Source organism: Cherax quadricarinatus, chromosome 27 (genome assembly GCF_038502225.1).
Source record: "Cherax quadricarinatus isolate ZL_2023a chromosome 27, ASM3850222v1, whole genome shotgun sequence".
Classification (NCBI taxonomy): Eukaryota; Metazoa; Arthropoda; class Malacostraca; order Decapoda; family Parastacidae; genus Cherax; species Cherax quadricarinatus.
This window is the reverse complement of record NC_091318.1, coordinates 18564896-18577612: the sequence shown is the minus strand read 5'-3', so window position 1 is coordinate 18577612 and position 12717 is coordinate 18564896. Positions and strand designations below refer to the sequence as shown.

The 12717-nt window shown below is 38.4% G+C and overlaps 1 protein-coding gene across 3 annotated transcripts in view; it reads right to left on the bottom strand.

Annotated features, from left to right (window-relative positions):
- Positions 1–12717, bottom strand: part of LOC128691214 (WD repeat-containing protein 17-like) — a 245478-nt gene that overhangs the window by 123712 nt on the left and 109049 nt on the right. For all 3 annotated transcript variants that reach the window (XM_053780080.2, XM_053780079.2, XM_053780078.2), the window contains exon 17: positions 9067–9167. In XM_053780080.2, the coding sequence (XP_053636055.2) occupies positions 9067–9167 (101 nt within the window). The remainder of the gene's footprint in view (positions 1–9066; positions 9168–12717) is intronic.

The window sequence follows — 12717 nt, the reverse complement described above, 5'->3', positions numbered from 1 at the left end:
ACATCCTTCACCCTCTCCCTCCAACCTTTTCGAGGACAACCCCTACCCCGCCTCCCTTCCCCTACAGATTTATATGCTCTCCATGTCATTCTACTTTGTTCCAGTCTCTCTAAATGACCAAACCACCTCAACAACCCATCTTCAGCCCTCTGACTAATACTTTTAGTAACTCCACACCTCCTAATTTCCACACTCTGAATTCTCTGCATAATATTTACAAAACACATTGCCCTTAGATAGGATGTTTCCACTGCCTCTAGTTGCCTCCTTTCTGCAGCATTTGCAACCCAAGCTTCCCATCCATATAAGTGTTGGTACCACCATACTTTCGTACATTCTCTTCTTTGCCTCCATGGATAACGTTTTTTGTCTCCACAGATACCTCAATGCACCACCCACCATTTTTCCTTCATCAATTATATGGTTGACCTCATCCTTCATAAACCCATCCACTGACAAGTCAACTCCCAAATATCTGAAAATATTCAGTTCTTCAATACTCCCTCTCTCCAATGTGATACTCAATTTTTTTCTTTATCTAAATCATTTGATACCGTCATCACCTTACTCTTATCTATGTTCACTTTCAACTTTCTACCTTTACACATCCTTCCAAACTCATCCACTAACCTTAGCAATTTTTCTTTAGAATCTCCTATAAGCACAGTATCAACAGCAAAAAGTAACTGTGTCAACTCCCATTTTGTATTTCATTCCTCATAATTTAAAATTTTGTATTTATCAGGAAGAAATAGAGCTAAGTTTCTGCACTGTCTTTTATGATGAATTATGGTAACAGTTGTCAAGGAATCTTCTTGAGAAATCTAGAACACATGTAATCCCAAAAGGTTGTAGTTGAGGTCAATTTTTGCATTATTTATATTAAAAGACCTTCTAATTAGTGTTGCCTATACTCTAGCTTTCTAAATTTAACTCAAAATCTACAGAACTATCTAATTTCAATAAAACTTTACTTGCCATATGATTAGTTTGCCCAAAATACATTGTATACGTAATTAGTGTTTTTTCCAAGTCTTCAATTACATTAAATTATACAGTGGAACCTTGACTTACGAGTGTCCCAACATATGAGTTTTTTGAGATACAAGCTGTCGATCGGTCGATATTTTGCTCTGAGTCACAAGCCAACATCCAAGTTATGAGCCAGCTCCCCCCACTTCCCCCTCAACCCAATACCTGCACACTTTGCTTGTTTTTCTATGATTTCTTGCTTTAATTCCATGGAAATCATCATCTTTTTCTTCTCAGCACTGTCCTTTACACTTACTTTCTTAGGACACATGCTTTGAAAAACGAAATTTGGCAAAATGTCTGTAAAAAATGTAAGCAAAGCATGAGAGAAATACTCCCACACTGAGGTAAACAGTGCACTGAGTCAGTGGCATTCTGAAGCTCTTGTTATTATTATTATTATTATTATTATTATCATTGTTGTTGTTATTATTATTATTATTATTATTATTATTATTATTATTATTATTATTATTACATACATATCTATTATTATTATAATTTTTTTTTCAACCAGTCGGCCGTGTCCCACCTAGGCAGGGTGACCCAAAAAGAAAGAAAAAAATCCTCAAAACGAAAATACTTTCATCATCATTCAACACTTTCACCTCACTCGTACATAATCATAGGTTGGTAGACAGCAACCACTCAGGGATGTACTACTGTCCTGCCAAATGAGTGTAAAATGAAAGCCTGTAATTGTGTTACATGATGGTAGGATTGCTGGTGTCTTTTTTCTGTCTCATAAACATGCAAGATTTCAGGTACATCTTGTTACTTCTACTTATACTTAAGTCACACTACACATACATGTACACGTTTATATATACACACTCATCTGAGTTTCCTTTTTTTTTTTATCTTAATAGTTCTTGTTCTTAATGGTTTTCCTTTTATATCCATGGGAAAGTGGAATAAGAATCTTTCCTCTGTAAGCCATGCATACTGTAAAAGTCAACTAAAATGCCAGGAACAATAGGCTAGTAACCCCTTTTCCTGTATAGCCTACTAAAAAGAAAAAGAAGAAAACCATCAATTATTATTATTATAATATTATAATAACAATAATATTATTATAAAAATAATAATGAGTGAGCTCCAGTTCCTTAACCCTTTGACTGTTTCAGGCCCCTTTCTGAAACTGTCATTCTATGTCGCTCAATTTTTGAAAAAAAAAAAAATTATTTTTTCTTATGAAATGATAGAGAATCTTTTCCCGATGGTAATGACACCAAAAGTTCGAAATTTGGTCGAAAACTCATGGAATTATGCTCCCGCGAAGTTAGTGGTCTCGGCGACATATGCGTATCGGCGATTTCGCCGACTTTGAATCCTATTTTCAGCCAATTCCATTGTTCCAGTTGACCAAACTCATAGCTATTTCTTTAGAACTCCATTTTATCTATCAGCTGAGTACAAGAAACCTCCCATTTACTAATTTGGACTACCCAATATGGTGGTCAGAAATTGGCAATTTGGCCAATTTCACACAAACTAAAAAAGATGCCAATTTCAAAATAGGGTCCAGAATAAACAAGGTAGACATTCGTGGCACTAAAATAACATATGCTCTGTTCATTAGTCACATCTCTAGGCCCCTCTTATATTATTATTGCTTTCTATTTTGATTTTTTATTCATACAAAAAAATACAAAATTTACTGTTATGCAGACTACTGCATTATTGTAAAAGTGGTATAAATAATATCAGTGCACTAGTGAAAGAATATTAGACTCCCCAGTTGACGTGTATTGGACGTGTGGTGTGATTTATTTACTCCTGAACATTGGTAAAAATCGAACATTTCCGCTACTTTGAGCTCAGTTTCAAGGTCGTTTTCATCGTCAAAGTAATGAAAATCATCTCTATTTCTGTAATATATTTTCCATTTTATCACCTAAGACCATGAAAACGAGAATACAACGATAAATACTATACGAAAATACACCTCAAAGTCGGCGTTTTATTCCAAAAAAACGATCAGTTTTTTTTTTCTCATTACGCAATGTGTGCTGCAGGATTTTTTTATGTGGTGCACACTGACCACACAGACCCATTCTCTCACATGTGGGCCTACCAGCTTTCTCCCGCTTGATTTGAAGCCGCTAGAATTATTGAGTATATATATACGTCAGAAACATTGGCTTGTAAGACGTATTTATATGTCGAAAACAGTCAAAGGGTTAAATTAATAATACTAATAATAATAATTATAATAATATGTAATAATAATAATAATAATAATAATAATAATAATAATAATAATAATAATAATAATAATAATAATAATAATAATAATATTCTTCCTCCGTAAGCCATGCGTGTTGTAAGAGGCGACTAAAATGCCAGGAGTAAGGGGCTAGTAACCCCTTCTCCTGTATATATTACTAAATGTAAAAGGAGTAGCTTTCATTTTTCCTTTTGGACCACCCCGCCTCGGTGGGATACGGCCAGTGTGTTGAAAGAAAGAAAGAAAGAAAGAAGGTAAAATGAAAGGGGGTAAGGCAGCCGGGATTGATGGGATAAAGATAGAAATGTTAAAAGCAGGTGGGGATATAGTTTTGGAGTGGTTGGTGCAATTATTTAATAAATGTATGGAAGAGGGTAAGGTACCTAGGGATTGGCAGAGAGCATGCATAGTTCCTTTGTATAAAGGCAAAGGGGATAAAAGAGAGTGCAAAAATTATAGGGGGATAAGTCTGTTGAGTGTACCTGGTAAAGTGTATGGTAGAGTTATAATTGAAAGAATTAAGAGTAAGACGGAGAATAGGATAGCAGATGAACAAGGAGGCTTTAGGAAAGGTAGGGGGTGTGTGGACCAGGTGTTTACAGTGAAACATATAAGTGAACAGTATTTAGATAAGGCTAAAGAGGTCTTTGTGGCATTTATGGATTTGGAAAAGGCGTATGACAGGGTGGATAGGGGGGCAATGTGGCAGATGTTGCAAGTGTATGGTGTAGGAGGTAGGTTACTGAAAGCAGTGAAGAGTTTTTACGAGGATAGTGAGGCTCAAGTTAGAGTATGTAGGAAAGAGGGAAATTTTTTCCCAGTAAAAGTAGGCCTTAGACAAGGATGTGTGATGTCACCGTGGTTGTTTAATATATTTATAGATGGGGTTGTAAGAGAAGTAAATGCGAGGGTCTTGGCAAGAGGCGTGGAGTTAAAAGATAAAGAATCACACACAAAGTGGGAGTTGTCACAGCTGCTCTTTGCTGATGACACTGTGCTCTTGGGAGATTCTGAAGAGAAGTTGCAGAGATTGGTGGATGAATTTGGTAGGGTGTGCAAAAGAAGAAAATTAAAGGTGAATACAGGAAAGAGTAAGGTTATGAGGATAACAAAAAGATTAGGTGATGAAAGATTGAATATCAGATTGGAGGGAGAGAGTATGGAGGAGGTGAACGTATTCAGATATTTGGGAGTGGACGTGTCAGCGGATGGGTCTATGAAAGATGAGGTGAATCATAGAATTGATGAGGGAAAAAGAGTGAGTGGTGCACTTAGGAGTCTGTGGAGACAAAGAACTTTGTCCTTGGAGGCAAAGAGGGGAATGTATGAGAGTATAGTTTTACCAACGCTCTTATATGGGTGTGAAGCGTGGGTGATGAATGTTGCAGCGAGGAGAAGGCTGGAGGCAGTGGAGATGTCATGTCTGAGGGCAATGTGTGGTGTGAATATAATGCAGAGAATTCGTAGTTTGGAAGTTAGGAGGAGGTGCGGGATTACCAAAACTGTTGTCCAGAGGGCTGAGGAAGGGTTGTTGAGGTGGTTCGGACATGTAGAGAGAATGGAGCGAAACAGAATGACTTCAAGAGTGTATCAGTCTGTAGTGGAAGGAAGGCGGGGTAGGGGTCGGCCTAGGAAGGGTTGGAGGGAGGGGGTAAAGGAGGTTTTGTGTGCGAGGGGCTTGGACTTCCAGCAGGCATGCGTGAGCGTGTTTGATAGGAGTGAATGGAGACAAATGGTTTTTAATACTTGACGTGCTGTTGGAGTGTGAGCAAAGTAACATTTATGAAGGGATTCAGGGAAACCGGCAGGCCGGACTTGAGTCCTGGAGATGGGAAGTACAGTGCCTGCACTCTGAAGGAGGGGTGTTAATGTTGCAGTTTAAAAACTGTAGTGTAAAGCACCCTTCTGGCAAGACAGTGATGGAGTGAATGATGGTGAAAGTTTTTCTTTTTCGGGCCACCCTGCCTTGGTGGGAATCGGCCGGTGTGATAATAAAAAAAAAAAATAATAATAATAATAATAATACAAATGTAATACGTAATAATAATTCAGAATGTTGCCACTAGTCGGCGCAGTCGATGGCAAAACATCTGGTAAGGAGTCCACACGTTTACATCACCATGGGAGCAGTTCTCTCATGCTTGCTTGCGTTTTTTAACAGTCATTTGGCCAAATTTCTTTTTTCTAACCATGAGACCTAAGAAAATAAGTGCAAAGGACATTGCTGAGAAGAAAAAGAGGATGATTTCCATGGAATTAAAGCAAATTGCAACAGTAAAGTTCAGTGATTAAACGAAACAAATTGTAACAGTCAAGTTCAGTAATAAAGTGTAGCACTAAGAGTGTAGCAAATTAGTTAAGCGATTAAGTGATAGAAAAAGGACGAAACAAAACTAACTCCTTCAATGTTGGAGGTTTATTGGGCCACTGACATCATACGCTGCACTGCCATCCTCCCACCCTCTACCTCCCCCACCCTCAACCTCTGCCACCATCTCTGCTCTAAGTGTGTAAGTACACTATACACTTTATATAAACAGTTTATTTCTTTACATTCTGTAGAGTATTATGATTTATTATGTTTTTATACAATATTTCTTATTTATAAATACATTGTTACAGTGTTTTCTCTTATAATGAAAGCATGGGAAGATACTATAGTCAGAGTGAGAGAGTAAATGGCAGACTCTGGTGTTGCTTCTGTCGCCATCATCATTCGTCATATTATGCCTATTTTATTCAGTTTAGAGTATATGTCATGTTTCTCTGTTAACTACAGTGGACCCCCGCATAATGATATTAATCCGTTCCTGAGAGCTCATTGTTATGCGAAATTATCGTTATGCGAATGAATTTTCCCCATAAGAAATAATGGAAATCAAATTAATCCGTGCAAGACACCCAAAAGTATGAAAAAAAAAATTTTACCACATGAAATATACATTTTCCTACACACAAAGAGAAGGATACATGCACAATAGTAGAGTAGTACATGCACAATATATATTGTGCATGTACTACTCTACTAAATGAAGAATAAATGACACTTACCTTTATTGAAGATGCAGCAATGACTGATGAGACACTGTGTCCTGGGAGTGCCTTTTCCTCCTGAGTACTGTAGGTCCTGTTTGGCATTTTCTTCCAGAACAGGCCTTATCACACTGTGTATGCCACTACGATTCTTAAATCTCTCAAACCAACCTTTGCTGGCTTTAAATTCACCAATATGAGCACTAGTTCCAGGCATTTTTCCCTGTTCACCTGGGTGTTAGTCGACTGGTGTGGGTTGCATTATGGGAGACAAGATTAAGGACCCCAATGGAAATAAGTTAGACAGTCTTCGATGACACTGACTTTTTTGGGTTATCCTGGGTGGCTAACCCTCTGGGGTTAATTGTTTCTTGGTATTCTCAATAAGCCACACCAACAACGGTGCTACAGCAGCAGCAGCAGCTGACAGTACTACAGCAGCAGCTGACAGTGCTACAGCAGCAGCAGACGGTGCTACAGCAGCAGCAGCAGCTGACAGTGCTACAGCAGCAGCAGCAGCTGACGGTGTTACAGCAGCAGCAGCAGCTGATGGTGCTACAGCAGCAGCAGCAGCTGACAGTGCTACAGCAGCAGCAGCAGCAGCAGCTGACAGTGCAGCAGCAGCAGCTGACAGTGCTACAGCAGCAGCAGACGGTGCTACAGCAGCAGCAGATGGTACTACAACAGCAGCAGCAGCAGCAGCTGACGGTGGTACAGCAGCAGCAGCAGCTGACAGTGCTACAGCAGCAGCAGCAGCTGACAGTGCTACAGCAGCAGCAGCATCAGCAGTTGACCATGGTACCACAGTATTTCGATAATATTTCTCACCCTTTTTACCACAGGGTTGGCACTAGAAGCTTTCGTGGGGCCCATGGTCACTTATTTTGCAGATAAAATCACCAAAAACACTGTAATAATACGAAATGTTCCGATTGTATGCTTGGATGTTACCACGGAGGCTGGCTGGTAAACAATGCCACCGTCGGAACATGTGAGGCTGGCTCAGGCCGCACACTAGACGCGTCTCGGACGAATAGCGTTGAGCGGGTTTTTTAGCGGTATGCGAGGCAAAATCTTAGTGATAAAATGTATCGGTATGTGGATTTAACGTTATGTGATGCCAACGGTATGCGGGGATCCACTGTATATTGTTTATTATGTCATATTAGATGAATTGTGATAGATAAATAGGCCACAGAGTTGATATTAGCGTTATATGAAAATATTTTGTCCTGCCGCTGGGACAGATTAATGGCATTTCAATTAATTTAAATGAGGAAAATTTATTTGATATACGAGCAAATTGAGTTACGAGCTAGGTTACGGAACGGATGAAACTCATAAGTCAAGGTTCCACTGTATTTGGATTACATATAAAAAATGCAATCAATTGGAATGTATATCTATTGTAGATTCTTTGTATGGCTCAAAAGAATTTTTTTTTATTATTATTTATTACTGTACAGTGGTACCCCCAGTTTCGAACTTATTTCATTCCAGAATGCCATTCGAGTGCCAATACCTAATGAATTTGTTCCCATGAGGAATAATGTAAATTGGATTAGTCTGTTTCATACCCCCAAAAATACACTTACAAATGCACTTACACAAAAACACTTACATAATTGTTCGAGTTGGGAGCAGTTCGAAACTCGGGGTACCACTGTACATATATGATTATCCTGAAGCAAAAAATAGAGCATAGTCATGGACACAATAAACTGAGTCATGTTAAACAATGTCACAAGGATGAGTTCTTTTTTAAGGTGCTCCAGCTGCAGCTTTAATTTAATAACCTTCATGAATAGATCTTAAAGGATTTTCTGAGAAAGATGACTAGCACAAAACTATCACTGTCATATAAAGGTTTAATTTAAAGATAGGAAGAATGGATAATTCCTTAAGAGTACAGTAAGAAGCACTGTGATAACATGGTCAAGAGACAAGAGAGCAGTCATTATCAAAAAAAAAAAAGGAACATCATATGAAAATAGGATAAAAAATAAACAAGAAGAAAAGAGAGGAGATAATTCAAATACAGTAACTGCTATAAAATAAATACCTGTAGGAAAGCATGTGTAAACATGCCATAGATAGTAAGTAAAATTAAAGAGCTTCTATGGTAACAAATTTAAATCCACTATAAGAACAAAGACAAGTATGCAAGACTAAATTGTTCACTTTACATTTGCTGTATTTCTAATTATTCACTTGAACATAACTGAATTATACCCTTTATATCATTAGCTCTTTTAGTTTGTTTATCTAGCTAATTGAAATATCCACTTTCTTCAAGCACACACTATTTATCATCTTACCTTATTTTATAAATTATATAAATCTACTTTAAAACTATTAACAATCTGTATCTCAATAACAGCACACCAGCCTTTTATTCTTAATATGCCAAATGAAAATATGGCTAAAATAGTCTCTACGGTAACTAAGGTCACAGGTGGTTCAACATGTTCATGAACTACAATGATATGTAACTAACACTGAGTATATTTATAAACTGATCAACCAATAGAGATTCTAACAATAGATCAGCTCATAAATTCCAATATTTATCACGAATTTAATTGCCAAACACATATCTACACAAAGTCTAATCACTATGCAGCAGCGGCAACAGTCTTGTACTGGAGGCTCAAGCATTACTTTGCTGGTTCTCCTCATCTGTGAAATATGAGTTGTGTCACTCACGGCATTCTCAGTGGGCATTCCAGTGCAGTGACAACTTTGGGAAAGGATGGCATTGTTTACCCTACCTCGGCCAATGTGAAAATTGATGAGTTTATCTGCATCACGAGTGGCCAAGAGGTACGGGACACACGCTTCGTTATCATCACTCAAAAGCTGCTCTGCATGCCTTAGGGTTTGAGGTTAATGGATGTTAGGGTACCGAGGATCAAAGAGATTATCAGGATAAAAATATGGGGTCACACTGAAAGCATGAACAGATACAGAAAAAATTTTGGATTTTTTTTCACTAAACTACAAGAGATAAAAATATTATATAGTATACTTTGTAATGCAGCACATCTAAAAGGAAGAAATTTATTGTCACAACAACAACAACAACATTTTTTTAAAAGAACTAAAATAAATAAAAAAGGAACCACCTTAATCTCAGACAATTTAGTCAAAATCAAGTTAATACTAGCAATTTCCTTATAAAAAAGCATCACAAAATTAGCCAGTCTATTTTTACAACAATTAAGAAGCATAAATGAATTGTGTCCTTACAAATATTATCTTCATACCTAGCCATGAGGTGAAATTTCAATCCCACTGAGATTATATTAACATTATTTTATATGCAATTCCAACTTTAAAATACTAGAAAGAATAAGACAATATACAATGACACCTCCTGTAACACATGAAGTTTCACCTACAAAGGGGCTTTATCAAATACGTATGTACACAGTGAATGTATTATAAAAACACCTCTTTTACAGCATACATTAAATGAGATCAAATTCAAAGTTTATTCTCTATAAAGATTACAATGTTGAATTTACAGAATTTGGTTGTTGTGTGGTTTACATGTAGTTAAATAATGATTACAGAGTGTACCACTAGAACGCCTAGCATGGCTAGGCATTTCGGGCAGACTTAGTTTAATTCTCATCAGGGTAAACAGGTCAGGTAACACAATGTAAGAGTACCACTGCAGTAAGTGCACTGGCCCATGCTAGCTACAATAAAAGAAGGGAAACTGGAGAAATAAAAGCAAGAATAGAGGAGCACTGCAGCAAGCCTAACAGCCTATGTATAGGTTGTTAGGTTTCCTGTGGTGATCTAAGGCAATGTGAGCAATAGGTTTAGCAAAGGTATACATCCCTGTTTTGTTTTTTTAACAAATCGGCCATCTCCCACCAAGGCAAGGTGACCCAAAAGGAAAGAAAATCCCCCAAAAGAAAATACTTTCATCATCATTCAACACTTTCACGTTACTCATACATAATCACTGTTTTTGCAGAGGTGCCCAGATACAACAGTTTAGAAGCATATATATATATATATATATTTTTTTTTTAACAAGTCGGCCGTCTCCCACCGAGGCAGGATGACCCAAAAAAGAAAGAAAATCCCGAAAAAGAAAATACTTTCATTATCATTCAACACTTTCACCTCACTCACACATAATCACTGTTTTTGCAGAGGTGCACAGGACACAACAAATTAGAAGCACATACCAATAAAGATACACAACATATCCTTCCAAACTGCCAATATCCCAAATGCCTCCTTTAGATTGCAGGCATTGTACTTCCCATTTCCAGGACTCAAGTCCGGCTATATAAAAATAACTGGTTTCCCTGAATTATTTTTTTATTTATTATCACACTGGCCGATTCCCACCAAGGCAGGGTGGCCCGAAAAAGAAAAACTTTCACCATCATTCACTCCATCACTGTCTTGCCAGAAGGGTGCTTTACACTACAGTTTTTAAACTGCAACATTAACACCCCTCCTTCAGAGTGCAGGCACTGTACTTCCCATCTCCAGGACTCAAGTCCGGCCTGCCGGTTTCCCTGAACCCCTTCATAAATGTTACTTTCCTCACACTCCAACAGCACGTCAAGTATTAAAAACCATTTGTCTCCATTCACTCCTATCAAACACGCTCACGCATGCCTGCTGGAAGTCCAAGCCCCTCGCACACAAAACCTCCTTTACCCCCTCTCTCCAACCTTTCCTAGGCCGACCCCTACCCCGCCTTCCTTCCACTACAGACTGATACACTCTTGAAGTCATTCTGTTTCGCTCCATTCTCTCTACATGTCCGAACCACCTCAACAACCCTTCCTCAGCCCTCAGGACAACAGTTTTGGTAATCCCGCACCTCCTCCTAACTTCCAAACTACGAATTCTCTGCATTATATTCACACCACACATTGCCCTCAGACATGACATCTCCACTGCCTCCAGCCTTCTCCTCGCTGCAACATTCATCACCCATGCTTCACACCCATATAAGAGCGTTGGTAAAATTATACTCTCATACATTCCCTCTTTGCCTCCAAGGACAAAGTTCTTTGTCTCCACAGACTCCTAAGTGCACCACTCACTCTTTTCCCCTCATCAATTCTATGATTCACCTCATCTTTCATAGACCCATCCACTGACACGTCCACTCCCAAATATCTGAATACATTCATCTCCTCCATACTCTCTCCCTCCAATCTGATATTCAATCTTTCATCACCTAATCTTTTTGTCATCCTCATAACCTTACTCTTTCCTGTATTCACCTTTAATTTTCTTCTTTTGCACACCCTACCAAATTCATCCACCAATCTCTGCAACTTCTCTTCAGAATCTCCCAAGAGCACAGTGTCATCAGCAAAGAGCAGCTGTGACAACTCCCACTTTGTGTGTGATTCTTTATCTTTTAACTCCACGCCTCTTGCCAAGACCCTCGCATTTACTTCTCTTACAACCCCATCTATAAATATATTAAACAACCACGGTGACATCACACATCCTTGTCTAAGGCCTACTTTTACTGGGAAAAAATTTCCCTCTTTCCTACATACTCTAACTTGAGCCTCACTATCCTCGTAAAAACTCTTCACTGCTTTCAGTAACCTACCTCCTACACCATACACTTGCAACATCTGCCACATTGCCCCCCTATCCACCCTGTCATACGCCTTTTCCAAATCCATAAATGCCACAAAGACCTCTTTAGCCTTATCTAAATACTGTTCACTTATATGTTTCACTGTAAACACCTGGTCCACACACCCCCTACCTTTCCTAAAGCCTCCTTGTTCATCTGCTATCCTATTCTCCGTCTTACTCTTAATTCTTTCAATAATAACTCTACCATACACTTTACCAGGTATAATCAGCAGACTTATCCCCCTATAGTTTTTGCACTCTCTTTTATCCCCTTTGCCTTTATACAAAGGAACTATGCCTGCTCTCTGCCAATCCCTAGGTACCTTACCCTCTTCCATACATTTATTAAATAATTGCACCAACCACTCCAAAACTACATCCCCACCTGCTTTTAACATTTCTATCTTTATCCCATCAATCCCGGCTGCCTTACCCCCTTTCATTTTACCTACTGCCTCACGAACTTCCCCCACACTCACAACTGGCTCTTCCTCACTCCTACAAGATGTTATTCCTCCTCGTCCTATACACGAAATCACAGCTTCCCTATCTTCATCAACATTTAACAATTCCTCAAAATATTCCCTCCATCTTCCCAATACCTCTAACTCTCCATTTAATAACTCTCCTCTCCTATTTTTAAATGACAAATCCATTTGTTCTCTAGGCTTTCTTAACTTGTTAATCTCACTCCAAAACTTTTTCTTATTTTCAACAAAATTTGTTGATAACATCTCACCCACTCTCTCAATTGCTCTCTTTTTACATTGCTTCACCACTCTCTT